General features: G+C 39.4%; 1 protein-coding gene across 3 annotated transcripts in view; it reads left to right on the top strand.

Moving 5' to 3' along the window:
- Nucleotides 1–12,108, top strand: part of slc24a3 (solute carrier family 24 member 3) — a 127,554-nt gene that overhangs the window by 256 nt on the left and 115,190 nt on the right. The window contains exons 2-7 of one of the 3 annotated variants that reach the window (XM_034682477.1): nt 317–1,179; nt 3,466–3,582; nt 3,677–3,779; nt 7,489–7,649; nt 7,795–8,017; nt 8,789–9,032. In XM_034682477.1, the coding sequence (XP_034538368.1) occupies nt 7,967–8,017; nt 8,789–9,032 (295 nt within the window). In that variant the 5' untranslated portion in view covers nt 317–1,179; nt 3,466–3,582; nt 3,677–3,779; nt 7,489–7,649; nt 7,795–7,966. Of the gene's footprint in view, nt 1–316; nt 1,180–3,465; nt 3,583–3,676; nt 4,072–7,488; nt 7,650–7,794; nt 8,043–8,788; nt 9,033–12,108 lie in introns of those variants that run through there. The other 2 variants (XR_004631098.1, XR_004631099.1) reach the window with 2 other exon arrangements.

Below are 12,108 nucleotides of genomic sequence, written 5' to 3'. Positions count from 1 at the left end.
TGTTACAAATAAATGAGAAACAATGGGTGAATAAATGAGCAATGATAATTATTATGGTAAAAGCAATAAATTGTGAATACTTGAAATCATGAAAATAGCTGAAAAAGTTAAATAAGTTGGAGCTTACAAGAGGAATGATAGTGAGATTTTAAGAGGCAGTTATGATAACGAACAGAGATAACAGAGCAAAGCTTTTAAAGGAATCAATTTGCACTGGGGTAAAAATAAATTTACCCCAGTTCTTTGGTTTTTCTGTATAATTGTCGGAACAAAATCTTAATTTGTTTGTTTCTTTCATCTTGTTTTTTCTGTTTAGGTGATCTGCTTTGTTCTCATTTCTCCAAGTGGATTATCTTTTAGTATGTCACATTGGCTTTACACACTTGCAAAAATAAAGTATAAAAGAGACCGACTTCTCACTTTGGAGATGTGTCACACTGAAAGCTTCCTCTGTTGGGGTTTGGACTCGCAGCACTAGGCTGGTGGCTTCAAACAGACCGCACTGTGTTGGATCCAGCAGCGATGATTTTTCTGGTCCTGTTGTTCACCTCAGTGAACCAGGCAGGAATTCAGGAGTCAAACTGTCTATGGATTGTTGAAACCCAGGACGTCAAGCTTGCTGCTGCAGTTTGTGAATCATGAAAAACTACTCTATCACAGCCTCAGAGCAGAAACATTGAGCTTGAAAGGAGGACAGATAATAGGTTCCCTGAAAGAACAATAGTGAGCTCCCACTGGTCACTTCATCAACCTGTATAATGAACTCGCTTGTATCAATAGCCTTTCAATTAATCCACTTGAACTGAGCCTTCTCTTTACCCTTGAGACATGAGACATTGAAGAGAAGGATCACTTTGTCACTGATGTAGCAGAAGCTCAGTGATGTTGAGGTGCAGCGTCACCTGTTTACAGTTTGCTGTTAAGATTCAGTTTATGATGAGGACTTAGCCCCACAGCGTCTCAGTCAGTGAGGATAGGAGAGTCTCTATTGTCTCACTTGATACATTTCACACACATCTAATCAATCTTTTATGAGAAAAAATCCTTTTAACCATTCCAACCGAATCCCTGATGATCAAAAGAGGCGACGAGCAGCTTCAATGGCCCGTGCTAAAAGGAATAAACATGGACTCCTGGAATGATTTACAGGACAATGCCGAGACTAACAACACATCAAAGGTAGGTGTAACATCACACTACAAACACAGGGTGTGTGCGTGCGTGTGTTTTTCTGTGTACCTGTTTATGGAGGGAGGATCTGCAACAGTGTGTGAAATCTACGACAGACTTCAGATCCGGTTCAATGACATTACTCATATTTTAACTCATTATGTGCACTTCATCTTTTCTAATAACCCAGCTGTAGTGAAGTAATGATGTTCAGGTGCTATAGGGCTACTACAAATAAAAGAGCAAATGGTAAAGCCACCTTTGTGTTTCATTGTTGGAAGCTTGCAGTACTCCAATGCAGATCACTGTAGACGCTTTGAGTTTCAATAACAAACTGTTTTGACATCAGGCAGGATCAACATTTTGTGATACAGATACACCTACTTACCTCATTAATGATGGGTAAATGCAGGCTGTTGTCTGTCTGATGCTGATGAGACTAAGCCCAGTGCAGTCTTGCCACTTAAGTCTCAACTCATTTTAAGGGAAACTCCCCCTGGTGGCGTAAATAGTAACTACTATTCAAGACACAAAATAAAACACTATTGTAAAAAACATTTCAATTCAGCCTTATCACAAAAAAACAAACCAAAACTCTAAAACATCTTTAACGTGACATTTGTGGGCGTCACACTTCCGTTTGTCCCTAAAACATATCGATTATGAACAGGGTATATTTTTAGTAATATGACTGTCAAACATTTAATACGGAATTTCAGAAATAAATCCAGATAAATCATATTTTTAAAAACGTTTTATATTACTTTATTTTTCTACCTGTGTCTTGTTTTGAATATTGTATGAATGCATTAAAGTGTACAGCCAAGATTCCAAAACAGGTGGGAAACTACAGAAAATGTTGATATATATACAGTATATACACTACCAGTTTAAAGTTTGGACACACCTTCTCATTCAATGGCTTTCATTTATTGTAATTATTTTCAACATTGTAGATTAAAGCTGCTGTTGGTAGGAATGGTTTCAAAAACGTTACTTTTTTTACTGGGTTTGGAGAAAGGTCATAATACCCATCGGTACTCATCCATAAGTGAAGTAATTTGAGACTATCATGAAATCTGTGTTTTCCAATGCCTATGTATAAAGCAAGGTTATTATTCCCCTCGTTACCGTTATGACGGAAGCCATTACTTCCTCATAGAACGCGCACAACAATCTTTTTTGGGTGGGGTTACAGGAGCAGAGAGGGAAGGGGTAGTGTTGACATTCGAAATCTCTCTCCGAACTGATGTTTATATCACGACTACAATCAGAAGCTTTAATACTGAAGACATGCAAACTATAAAATAATATAGTTTTTCCATAATATGGGTTACAACAGTAGTCAAATAGGGCTATCCATTGTGTACTAACCCTACCTCTGAACAACACAACTGATGGTCTCAAACACATTAAGAAGGCAAGTCATTCTACAAATGAACTCTTGACAAGCCTCATGTTCATTAGAAACCATTCCAGGAGACCACTTCATGAAGCAGACTGAGAGAATACCAAGAGTGTGCAAAACTGTCATGAAGGAAAAAGGGCTACTTTACAGAATCTAAAATAGAAAACAGATTCTGGTTTGTTTAACACTTTTAATAATTAAATCATTCCTTATATGTTCTTTCATTTTGATGCCTTCAGTATTAATCTACAATGTTGAAAATATTTCAAATAAATAATAGCCATCAAATGAGTGCATGTCCAAACGTTTGACTGGTAGTGTATACATACATATATATGGCACATTTTTACATTACTCTGTGTTTTAATGAACCCTGCTACTGTCCAGGAACACTTTAAAGGAAAATTGTCTGTAGCATTCACCTCATTTGAAGGTATGAAGCTATAAGGTTTTAACCCTTGGTCTGATCTTTTCATGTTGATGACATTTGGTCATCGAGCAAACATTTGTGAATGTTCCATCAGAAGAAACAAATTCTGTCATGGAGCAAATGATTAAAACGTTACAGGAACCATAAGAGAGATGTCCTTGCTCTGCACAGTTTCTTAACTCTGGATGTAAAACATAATACGCAGCTCTGTTTAGAGATTTTACCCAAAGGATGGAGGGTAAAAATCCCTCGCTGACTCCTAATCCTGCACACTCGATATGTCATTGTCATTGTCTCCAATCACGGCTGTCAGACGCTATTGCTCAGGATGAGGATTATGCCCAATCCGTCATGAAGGAAGTGTGTGTGTGCGTGTGTGGAAAAGCACGGGCCAAGGGGCTGTGGGTATAATCTGGGAGCTCATTCGCTAATGCCACACTGCTTTCTATCCCTCCAGTTTCCGTCCTTCCTGCGATGTCATCACCACACACCTCGTGGGAAAAATAAACAAAGAGATGGAGAGATTTCTGCACACGCTTCATAACAACACGAAGGATCAGTGTGGTACGATGATGTATGTCACAGTGACGGCTTGATGTCAAGTGACAATCTCCACGTCCTACTCCTGACTTACCCCTTCCCTTTCACTTCTTCTGTTCTCCCTCCAGAATAAAAGCGTCCATCAGATGTTTCAGCATAGGGAGGTCAGAGGGGTTCACCTTTGACCCCAATCAGCGGGAGTGCCTTTGAGTGTATGAGTGTTTTTCAAGGGTGAGAGATCAATCTCATTGTTTTTAATGGTAATGTTCATAATGCTAGTCCCCTTCAAAAGTGCTTTTTGTCAAGCCACAGACTGACTTATTCTCACAGCTGCACTTTATTGTGAACCCAGGAGGCTTCTGTAGAAGACATGACTTCATGGTTAATTGAAACAAAAAGGACTACCATTATCTGCTAAACACATTAAATACATTTGTTAAGCTCTTGGAAAATAATACATATAATAGTACATGTTTGGATTTAAGAAGCTTACAGAATAAACTGTCTTACCCTGTGTAGTAAATATGGAGTGACATACTGGGATACATGTAAGGGTTAATGTATAGTGAGTGGGTTGTTTTCAGTGCTTTAACTGAAACAAAATTAAGTGCCTGTAAGTACCAAGTGCCTTCTACAGAAGATAATTCTTATTTTCACAACATACATTTATTTAAAGAAATAATTTCAGCGTCACACAAAGAGAGAACCTCTACATCTCTGCATCACCATGCTCCTATCAAAACGCTCTCTTTGTGAGTTTGTGATAATTTGACTTTACTGAGCGTCATGTGACACCTGTGGAAGGATGGAAAAAACAGTCACACAGACTCCATGTATGTGAGAATATTAAATAAAACTAGTATCTCAATATTTTTGCTAAATATATTCTGACATGCATAAGAAGCTAGTAGCGGAGGCTAATTAATCAATCAATCTTTATTTATATAAACAAACACAACAAACTTTATCTTAAGACGCTTTTACAAAAACAGCAGGTGTAGACCATACTCTGTGAAATTATCACAGACCCAACACCAAAACAGGATAAGACTCAGTCTTAACTCACCTTAATCCACCATGAGCATTGCACCTCGCAGTATTTAGCTAGTTACAACAGCGAGTAAAACTTCCTTTTAACAGGCAGAAACCTCAAGCAGAACCAGACTCATGTTAGACATCCATCTGCCTTGTTAATGTAGTGTAACCTTATGCATATCAATTGAGAATTCAATCATGAAATCACAATGTCATGGATTTGGGTCTTTAAGTCTGTTTATGTAGGGTCCAGCTCTCTGATAGCAGGTTTGAAATGTTATGTTGAGACAACAGTGACTCACACAACACTGAACTGCAGGTGTAGTCGGTAAACATAAACACCCCACCAGACACCCATCCTGTTAACGGTCCGTTTGTGTGGTAGTCGTGTTAACAAGCACTGGGAAGAGGTGCTGCTAAATTGGGGAATGGCAGCGTCTGTCTCAGCCTTTATGCAGGTGTTTCTGTGACACAGAAGCATGCCTTATATGTTCACATTTACACCTATGCTTAGTCGCTGCGATTATCTCCGTTTCTGAATCTCACGCGTATTTCCAGTGCCTGTCGCTAATGTTTTCTTCTTCTTTTGCTATTTAATCAGTTAGCATTCTTCTCCTCCTGTTACTTAAAGGTGCAGGGTGTAGAAATGGGAATATTAGCGACATCTAGCGGTCAGAAGCTCTTCAGAAAATGGCAATTAGTTAAAGGTGACATATCATGCAAAATCGACTTTTTAATGGCTCTCTACCTGAAATATGTTTCCCTGGCATGTCTACAAACCCCCCGAGAATGAAAAAAATCCATTCTGCCCCTGTTCTGATTTCTCCACCTTTCTGTAAATGTGTGTGAAACGAGCCGTTTCAGACTTCCGTGTTTTTGTTACGTCACAACAATATCTGGTCTGTCAAGGAGTCAGAGCTCGGAGCTTGTTCAGCCCATAGACTGTATAAAATACAACTCAACCCCGCCTCTGTTTTTCATTACCTGCACACATGTGTGCTAACAAAGAGCTTAGGAGGGAGGCATGATAGTTGTAGGCTGTCTTAATAAACACAAAGGTCGGTTTTACTCCCCACGTCTGCAGATTTGAAGATCTAGTGGATGATTTTTATTTTACATGGAAAAGTGCTAGCGCTATTTAGCATAGCTACATAGCTACATGTCGTAGCTGTAGCTGTGTACCAAGACACACGTCTACATACTGACAAATAAAACAAGAAACACTAAATCTGTGACCAATCGTTCAGAAAGGTCCTGCTGCAGGCGCCTCTTCGTCAGGATCAGATTCTGGATCAGATTCAGAGGGTTGAAGTAACGCGGGTCTGTGAGCAGCCGTGTATATTCAGCCAACATGTAAACATTAGATCAACGTGCCGGAGAGCTGAGGGCACATCCACTTTCTGAGGGGCGTGGTCAGAGAGAAAACAGACTGTTCTGAGGAGGGCTGAAGAAGAGAGTTCTTCAGGCATGCCAAAATCTGATTTCAAAGTGTTTTTTTCAGCATAAACTTTAAAGAGATGTTTTGGGGACCTCTTAGACCAATATATATTGATGAAAAAAGCGTGATATGTCACCTTTTAAGCAACAATGTGTCGTGTTACGTCAGACAAAAGACTAAAGACGATATCAAATATTATAAGCCGCTGGTGTAACCGTCTGCTCTGTGGAGGCAGAAGGCTGTCTAACATGAATCTGGTTCTGCTCGAGGTTTCTGTTAAAAGGAAGTTTTTCCTCGCCATCGTTACAAGCTAAATACTGTGAGGTGCAATGCTCATGGTGGATTAAGATGGGATAAGACCAAGTCTTACCCTGTCTTGGTGTTGGGTCTTTGTTAATAATATAACATAGAGTACGGTCTACACCTACTCTGTTTGTAAAAGCGTCTTGAGGTAACGTTTGTTGTGATTTCGCACTATACAAGTAAAGACTGATTGATTGACAATTTAAAACAAATACATATGTCCGTTCGGAGCTGCTGTAGAAACATGATGGCAGCCACCATGAGGAAAAACGCTCCTTATGTAAACAAACATGCTTATTGTAAGTAAAAAAAAATAAAACTACAGTTTGATATAGATTATTATACACTCATTTTACAAATATTACATCCACTTCCACCAAATCTGCTCTGCTAAATGCTGCTAACTTCTACACACTGCACCTTTAATGCGATTAGCAAACAGCTTTAAGATGCTCTACAGCGTCTTTTGTACTCTGCCAAAAGCTTGTGGGCAGTTTGATCTCTATGACAGTCAGGACGCCTGTTTCCGGTCCTGCTACGGTACCTGTTTGGTTCTTCACAGCAATTACGAACGTATTATGTTAAATTGGAGCTAATGAATGTTGCATTGATCATACAACAATTATAACATTTAAGAATAGAGAGGAGAGGTTGGAGGAGATGAAAATTAATGGCCGATTCTGGAAGTGTTGTTACATTTGAGAGATGCACGTCAGATTACGCGCATATGTGAGTCAACGCAGAAGTATAAATCAGGCTTTAGTATCTGGTCAACTTACAGCAGAATAGAACCTGGGCAGATTGGCTTGTCTCACTCTGAAATGTGCTAACCTGTTATTACCCACATTCAATTTCCTAAAATAAGCAAACTTAGATGTTATTAGGCTGATCACATGAAACTGCACATTTCCACTGGTGGAGAAGTAAAACAAGGTAAACAGGACCTCATGAATACCTGCAGCACCTGGTTGAGTTTTTCTGCCTCGTCACTGTCAGAGTTTCTTTTCCATTTATCAGTCCTTCAACACCGTCCTGTTCAAAGGTGTTCTGTTGGTTATTTGTTAACTTCATGCTCTGGGTTCAATTCCATAAATGTCTCTCTTGTATACTTCAGTTTTTGTGTCTTTAGCCTTAATTTGTACTGTTTTTGTCTCTTTTTCTTAGTTTACCCACCTTTAACAAACCAACGTCAAATTAACCTGACTCTTCAGTGCATTAATGTGATCACAGTTAGTCTACCAGACTATGTGGCTGGAGCTGCATCCATACCAACTGTGTGGTCTTCATTGAAGTAGCCTATCCACCAAACAGAATCAACTAGCTGTGTAATAATATTTTGAGTTAACTTCAAATAGTCTCTAAATGAGAAATATCACCAGTGCCTTTCAACACCTATTTCATGTCAATTCATTTCAGTCCATGTCACTGATAAGAAGGTGTGAAATATATTGCTCTCTCTGTCACACACAGAAGGCACACAGCATGCACACGCACTGTCATCATGACTGTCTCCATATCTCCATCTGTAACCATCCAGGCAGACACAGCAGGCGCTTCTAACATCCACTCCAAGGGACCACACTCCTGCCGGGGTTATTAAGCCAGGAGGTCCGCCCTCTCACACTCCAACCAGAGAGTAGAAATGATACACACTCACATATCACTAAGAGGAAAATGGAATTTCAAAATAAAGGTACTAACTTGTCCAACATTCTTAAAAAGGTGTTTTCATTTATGTACACTTTTTTATTTTATTGTTTTACCTTTCTTTCTCACTTTTATTTACACCAGAATCATTTATGGTTTGCAAATGTGTTACAGCAGAATAATTTAGTATCTGTATATTTATAGCTATTCATACAACTACTCAATTTTACCCTCAGTTGATAAATATATCTTTATTTTCCTTAGAGTTTTTAAAAATAAAAAAAAATCTAATGATATTCAGACATTTTAAAGAAAATCATATTATAAATTGATAATCACTTCTGATTGATTTTGGCTTTGATCATTAGTTGGCTACTGGAAATGGGATCAAACTGCCTTGCAAAATTAGTCTACTACTTGTATTAGATATTAACACTGAAATAAAAATGAACGTGCTGTGGAAAATAAAAAAGAATGATAATGATAAAAAAAAAATACAAAACATACAAAATGAAAATGAATTTCTATTCAATATTTTGATTTTGAAAAAGGGCCAGGCTGTTATTATTTTTTATATGATATGTGTTAAAGTATATAAGACATAAAAACGTCTAGATCAATGCTCCATCGTCTGCACGCTCTGGTTTCCTCGGACTTTATTTAAAAGGCTTTTATTATGAAAGGGGATACCGGTTTATGTACCCGTTTTACTCTGTCTAACTTTACAAACCCATCGACAAGCTAGTCATGTCATCTGTTGTCGAGTAACTTCAGTGCTCATACTGCACATCTCACTGTCTCTTCCTCCTCGCTTCAGTTTCTCATACCTTTGCACCACCACCGTGGGTTCCGCCGGAACGCTCGCCGAGAGAAGAGCGCCATGACCCGCGTGGTGGTTGAAGGGATGCCGGAGACGGCCGCTGGAGGAGGAGTGATGCTGAACCGACGGAGGACTAAAGCCAGGCGGAGAAAGCGAAAGGAGTTGTTCGCCCTCCAGATGTGCTTCGCGGGGGTACTGCTGGGGCTGGCCGTGGGGCTCAAGTCTGTGGCACAGAAAGCAGGTGAGGGGCAGTTACGCGTCTGTGTCTGTCACACCGTCACCCAACATCCAAAACATGTTTATTATGAGGATGTTTATTATGAGGATGTTTATTATGAGGAGAATAAAAGGAGTTTGTGAGAGGCAGGACCAACAGGCAGTTTGGATGAGTAAAGGCATTTTGAGAAACACATATTATTTGGCATATTCATTCATTTGTGTATATTTGCTCACATGCATTTGTTGCATTTTAATTATTATGACAACATACGACTAGTGTGACACAAGTTAGTGAGATAAAACAGCAGGAAATGTATAAAAAAAGAAAAACTCCAGCATGTATTCTAATGCAATGCATGTTTTTTTTTATATTAGTACACAGAGATGAATTCTAATGCTGATAATTTACCAACATGCACTAACATCATGGTAAAAATATGTGATTGACGGCCAACACTGTACATTTGGTACTGTACTAAATGTGTAAACTCACACTTAACAAGCTGTCAAAGATATAACACAATATATAGTCCCTTGGGATTAGTCCACACACATCAGATTGATTTCTTTGTTTGAGTGCAGCTGGGAGTGTATCTGTGCACACACACACTCACACACATTTACGACCACTGTATAGAACAAAACAACAACATGCCTTCTTGGAGCTCAACATCTGTAACTAATAATCCCCTGGAAATGGTAGTGGGGACTGTGCTGCTCTGCATGCATGCATTACTTAACAGATATCTACTCTTCCTGTGTTCGCTACAGCGAGCAGAAGGAGAGCCGGGTATGGGATGGGATTCTTGTGGTGGACACCTGGATGTTTTTTAAAATTCTGTTAACAGTGGTGACATTGGCTGACGCTTGAGATCAGATTTCTTTTAACTGGAAACAGAGTTGAAATAGCAGCCTGGCAAGCTTAACAGGGATTTTCTTTGGGACTGAGATATCAGTATTCATTTAGTGGAGCTCAGTGAGCCATGTGGTGTCCGTTGCAACATTTAAAGAGTGTGTACACAAGCTTGAATCAGACTTTTGAACAGATTTTTATGATTACCAGAGCTGAGCCCGGCCAATGTTTTGGTGTGGTTTGCCAAGTAGGTCTTGTTATTGGTCGGGTCAGCAGCCCAGTCAGTGTTACTGGATATTTTGGAGTGCACAACAGAGGATGTCAACAAAACAGCTGTTGCATCAGTACAGAAACAACACACTAACAGTTTGTCCTCATGTTTTGTTATCTCACAATGATCAAATGTCTTTGACCAGAGGGATAACATACACATGTTTTTACATTACTGCTAATTGTTGAAAAGTTGCGAGTTATTCTTGTGCATTGAGGCTCATTATCAGGCTGCAGAGTGGATGGGATTGTGAATTGATAACAGAGGCAGTGTGAGGCAGCCTGGTCTCTAGGGTGATTGTAAAATTCATTATGTAATAGTGTTATAATCCATAATGTATGAAAGTCAAGAACATGTTTTGCCACTGTAAGCCTTTAAGAATTCAGGTTATGTTACATATGGAGACAATGTTGGCCAAAATTCAAAGTTTGCTTACCCGCATAATAATTGTCACATTGGTATTTTATTATTTCCTGAATGCAGTGTACTAAAATGTTTTTTTTCTTCTTTTTACACATACAAAATGGGTTTTGGTACCTAAAAATATCTAAGCGGACCTTCTTCATTACATGTAGGCATCAAAATGACTCTTAGCATAAGGCAAACATCATCAGTGATGTGACATAAGGTGGCCAAATGTCTAAAATATGTGTGCGAGAAGGGACAAATGTAACTTAATGAAGCACTATGTTGAGTCCAGGACCACAATGAGGCTTTTCAATTTACAAAGAGAAAAAAACATGTTTTTTGTTTTATGCAATAATTGATGTTACAAAAGATGTAACACATTTGATGTTTTTGCACACTCTGTCTTAGTTATTTAAAGATCCTTATGGGACTTTTGGATTGCGTTGACTTTGGCGCCCCCTGTGGACGAAGCAGTAATTCTGTGAAGTGTAAGTATTGTAGGAATGCACAATCAAAGTATTCTCCTTAATTTTTATTTAGAAATGTCATTGATTAATTATTATTTATTCCTTAATAAACATAGATTTTCCTAACACAAAAACAATACTTCATGCATTTGTTCCTGAATCAAACTGCTTTATTTTCCACTGCACCATAATGCATGTAACTGGCAGTTTTACATAGCCACAGTAGGGGCATACAAATTGTTTAACACGCTGAAGTGAGGCTCTAAGTGTTGAATTACTACAACAAGTGAAGTGAACAGAACAATATTTTAGATTCTCAGTGTCCAGTTTTCAGCCTGCTTGTTCTAATTGAGAAAAATTTGAATGCCCATTTGATCGGGTGTCAGTCAGGAGTACAACCGGGTCCAGATCAGTCCAGCAGAAACATGCTGTATATAGTGATACTGGTTTGCCAGCTTTGCCAGATCATGAAATCTCTCAGCATTACCTTTCCACCAGTCTGTTGGCTTGGAACCGAGGATGTCCAAGCGGCAACCTCCATTCTTAAGGCTGATTTATACTTCTGCATCCCCCTACGTAGCAGGGGCTGATGCGGACATGAGAACCACATACTTGTGCGTCGATGTGTCCGTGTCGCGCAGCAATTTTCAGCAGAAACGCTTGAGGGCAGTGTGGTCTCTCTGATAGCTGATCGCCTGCTTCCGGCCCCGCTACAATCTCTGTTTACTTTTCCACAGGTATTCAGAGCGTGTTATGTTAATCTACAGCTGATACATGTTGCTGTTTATGATACAGACATGATTACATTAAGAATAAAGAGGAGGAGGTGAAATACACGGCCGATGTACGGGGATCCCGGAAGGGCTGTAAATGCGGGAAATACAATGCAGCCGAGCGGACCAATCGCAGGGCTTGTGGTCCGTGTCGATTCTACGGGTAGTTACATCTTGGAGGAGGTGCACGTCAGCCATGTGCGTAGGCCTCTGCGTAGGTACGGGAGCTACGCAGACCTCCGGCGTAGGCATACTCCCTTTGATTCGATGGAGAAGTATAAATCAGCCTTTAGAATAGGAGGCCAAGTGTTATAAACTACAGTTCA

The sequence above is a fragment of the Notolabrus celidotus genome, chromosome 4 (assembly GCF_009762535.1).
Source record: "Notolabrus celidotus isolate fNotCel1 chromosome 4, fNotCel1.pri, whole genome shotgun sequence".
Taxonomy (NCBI): domain Eukaryota; kingdom Metazoa; phylum Chordata; class Actinopteri; order Labriformes; family Labridae; genus Notolabrus; species Notolabrus celidotus.
The sequence above is the reverse complement of the archived record's forward strand: the minus strand, read 5'-3'. Positions and strand labels throughout refer to the sequence as shown.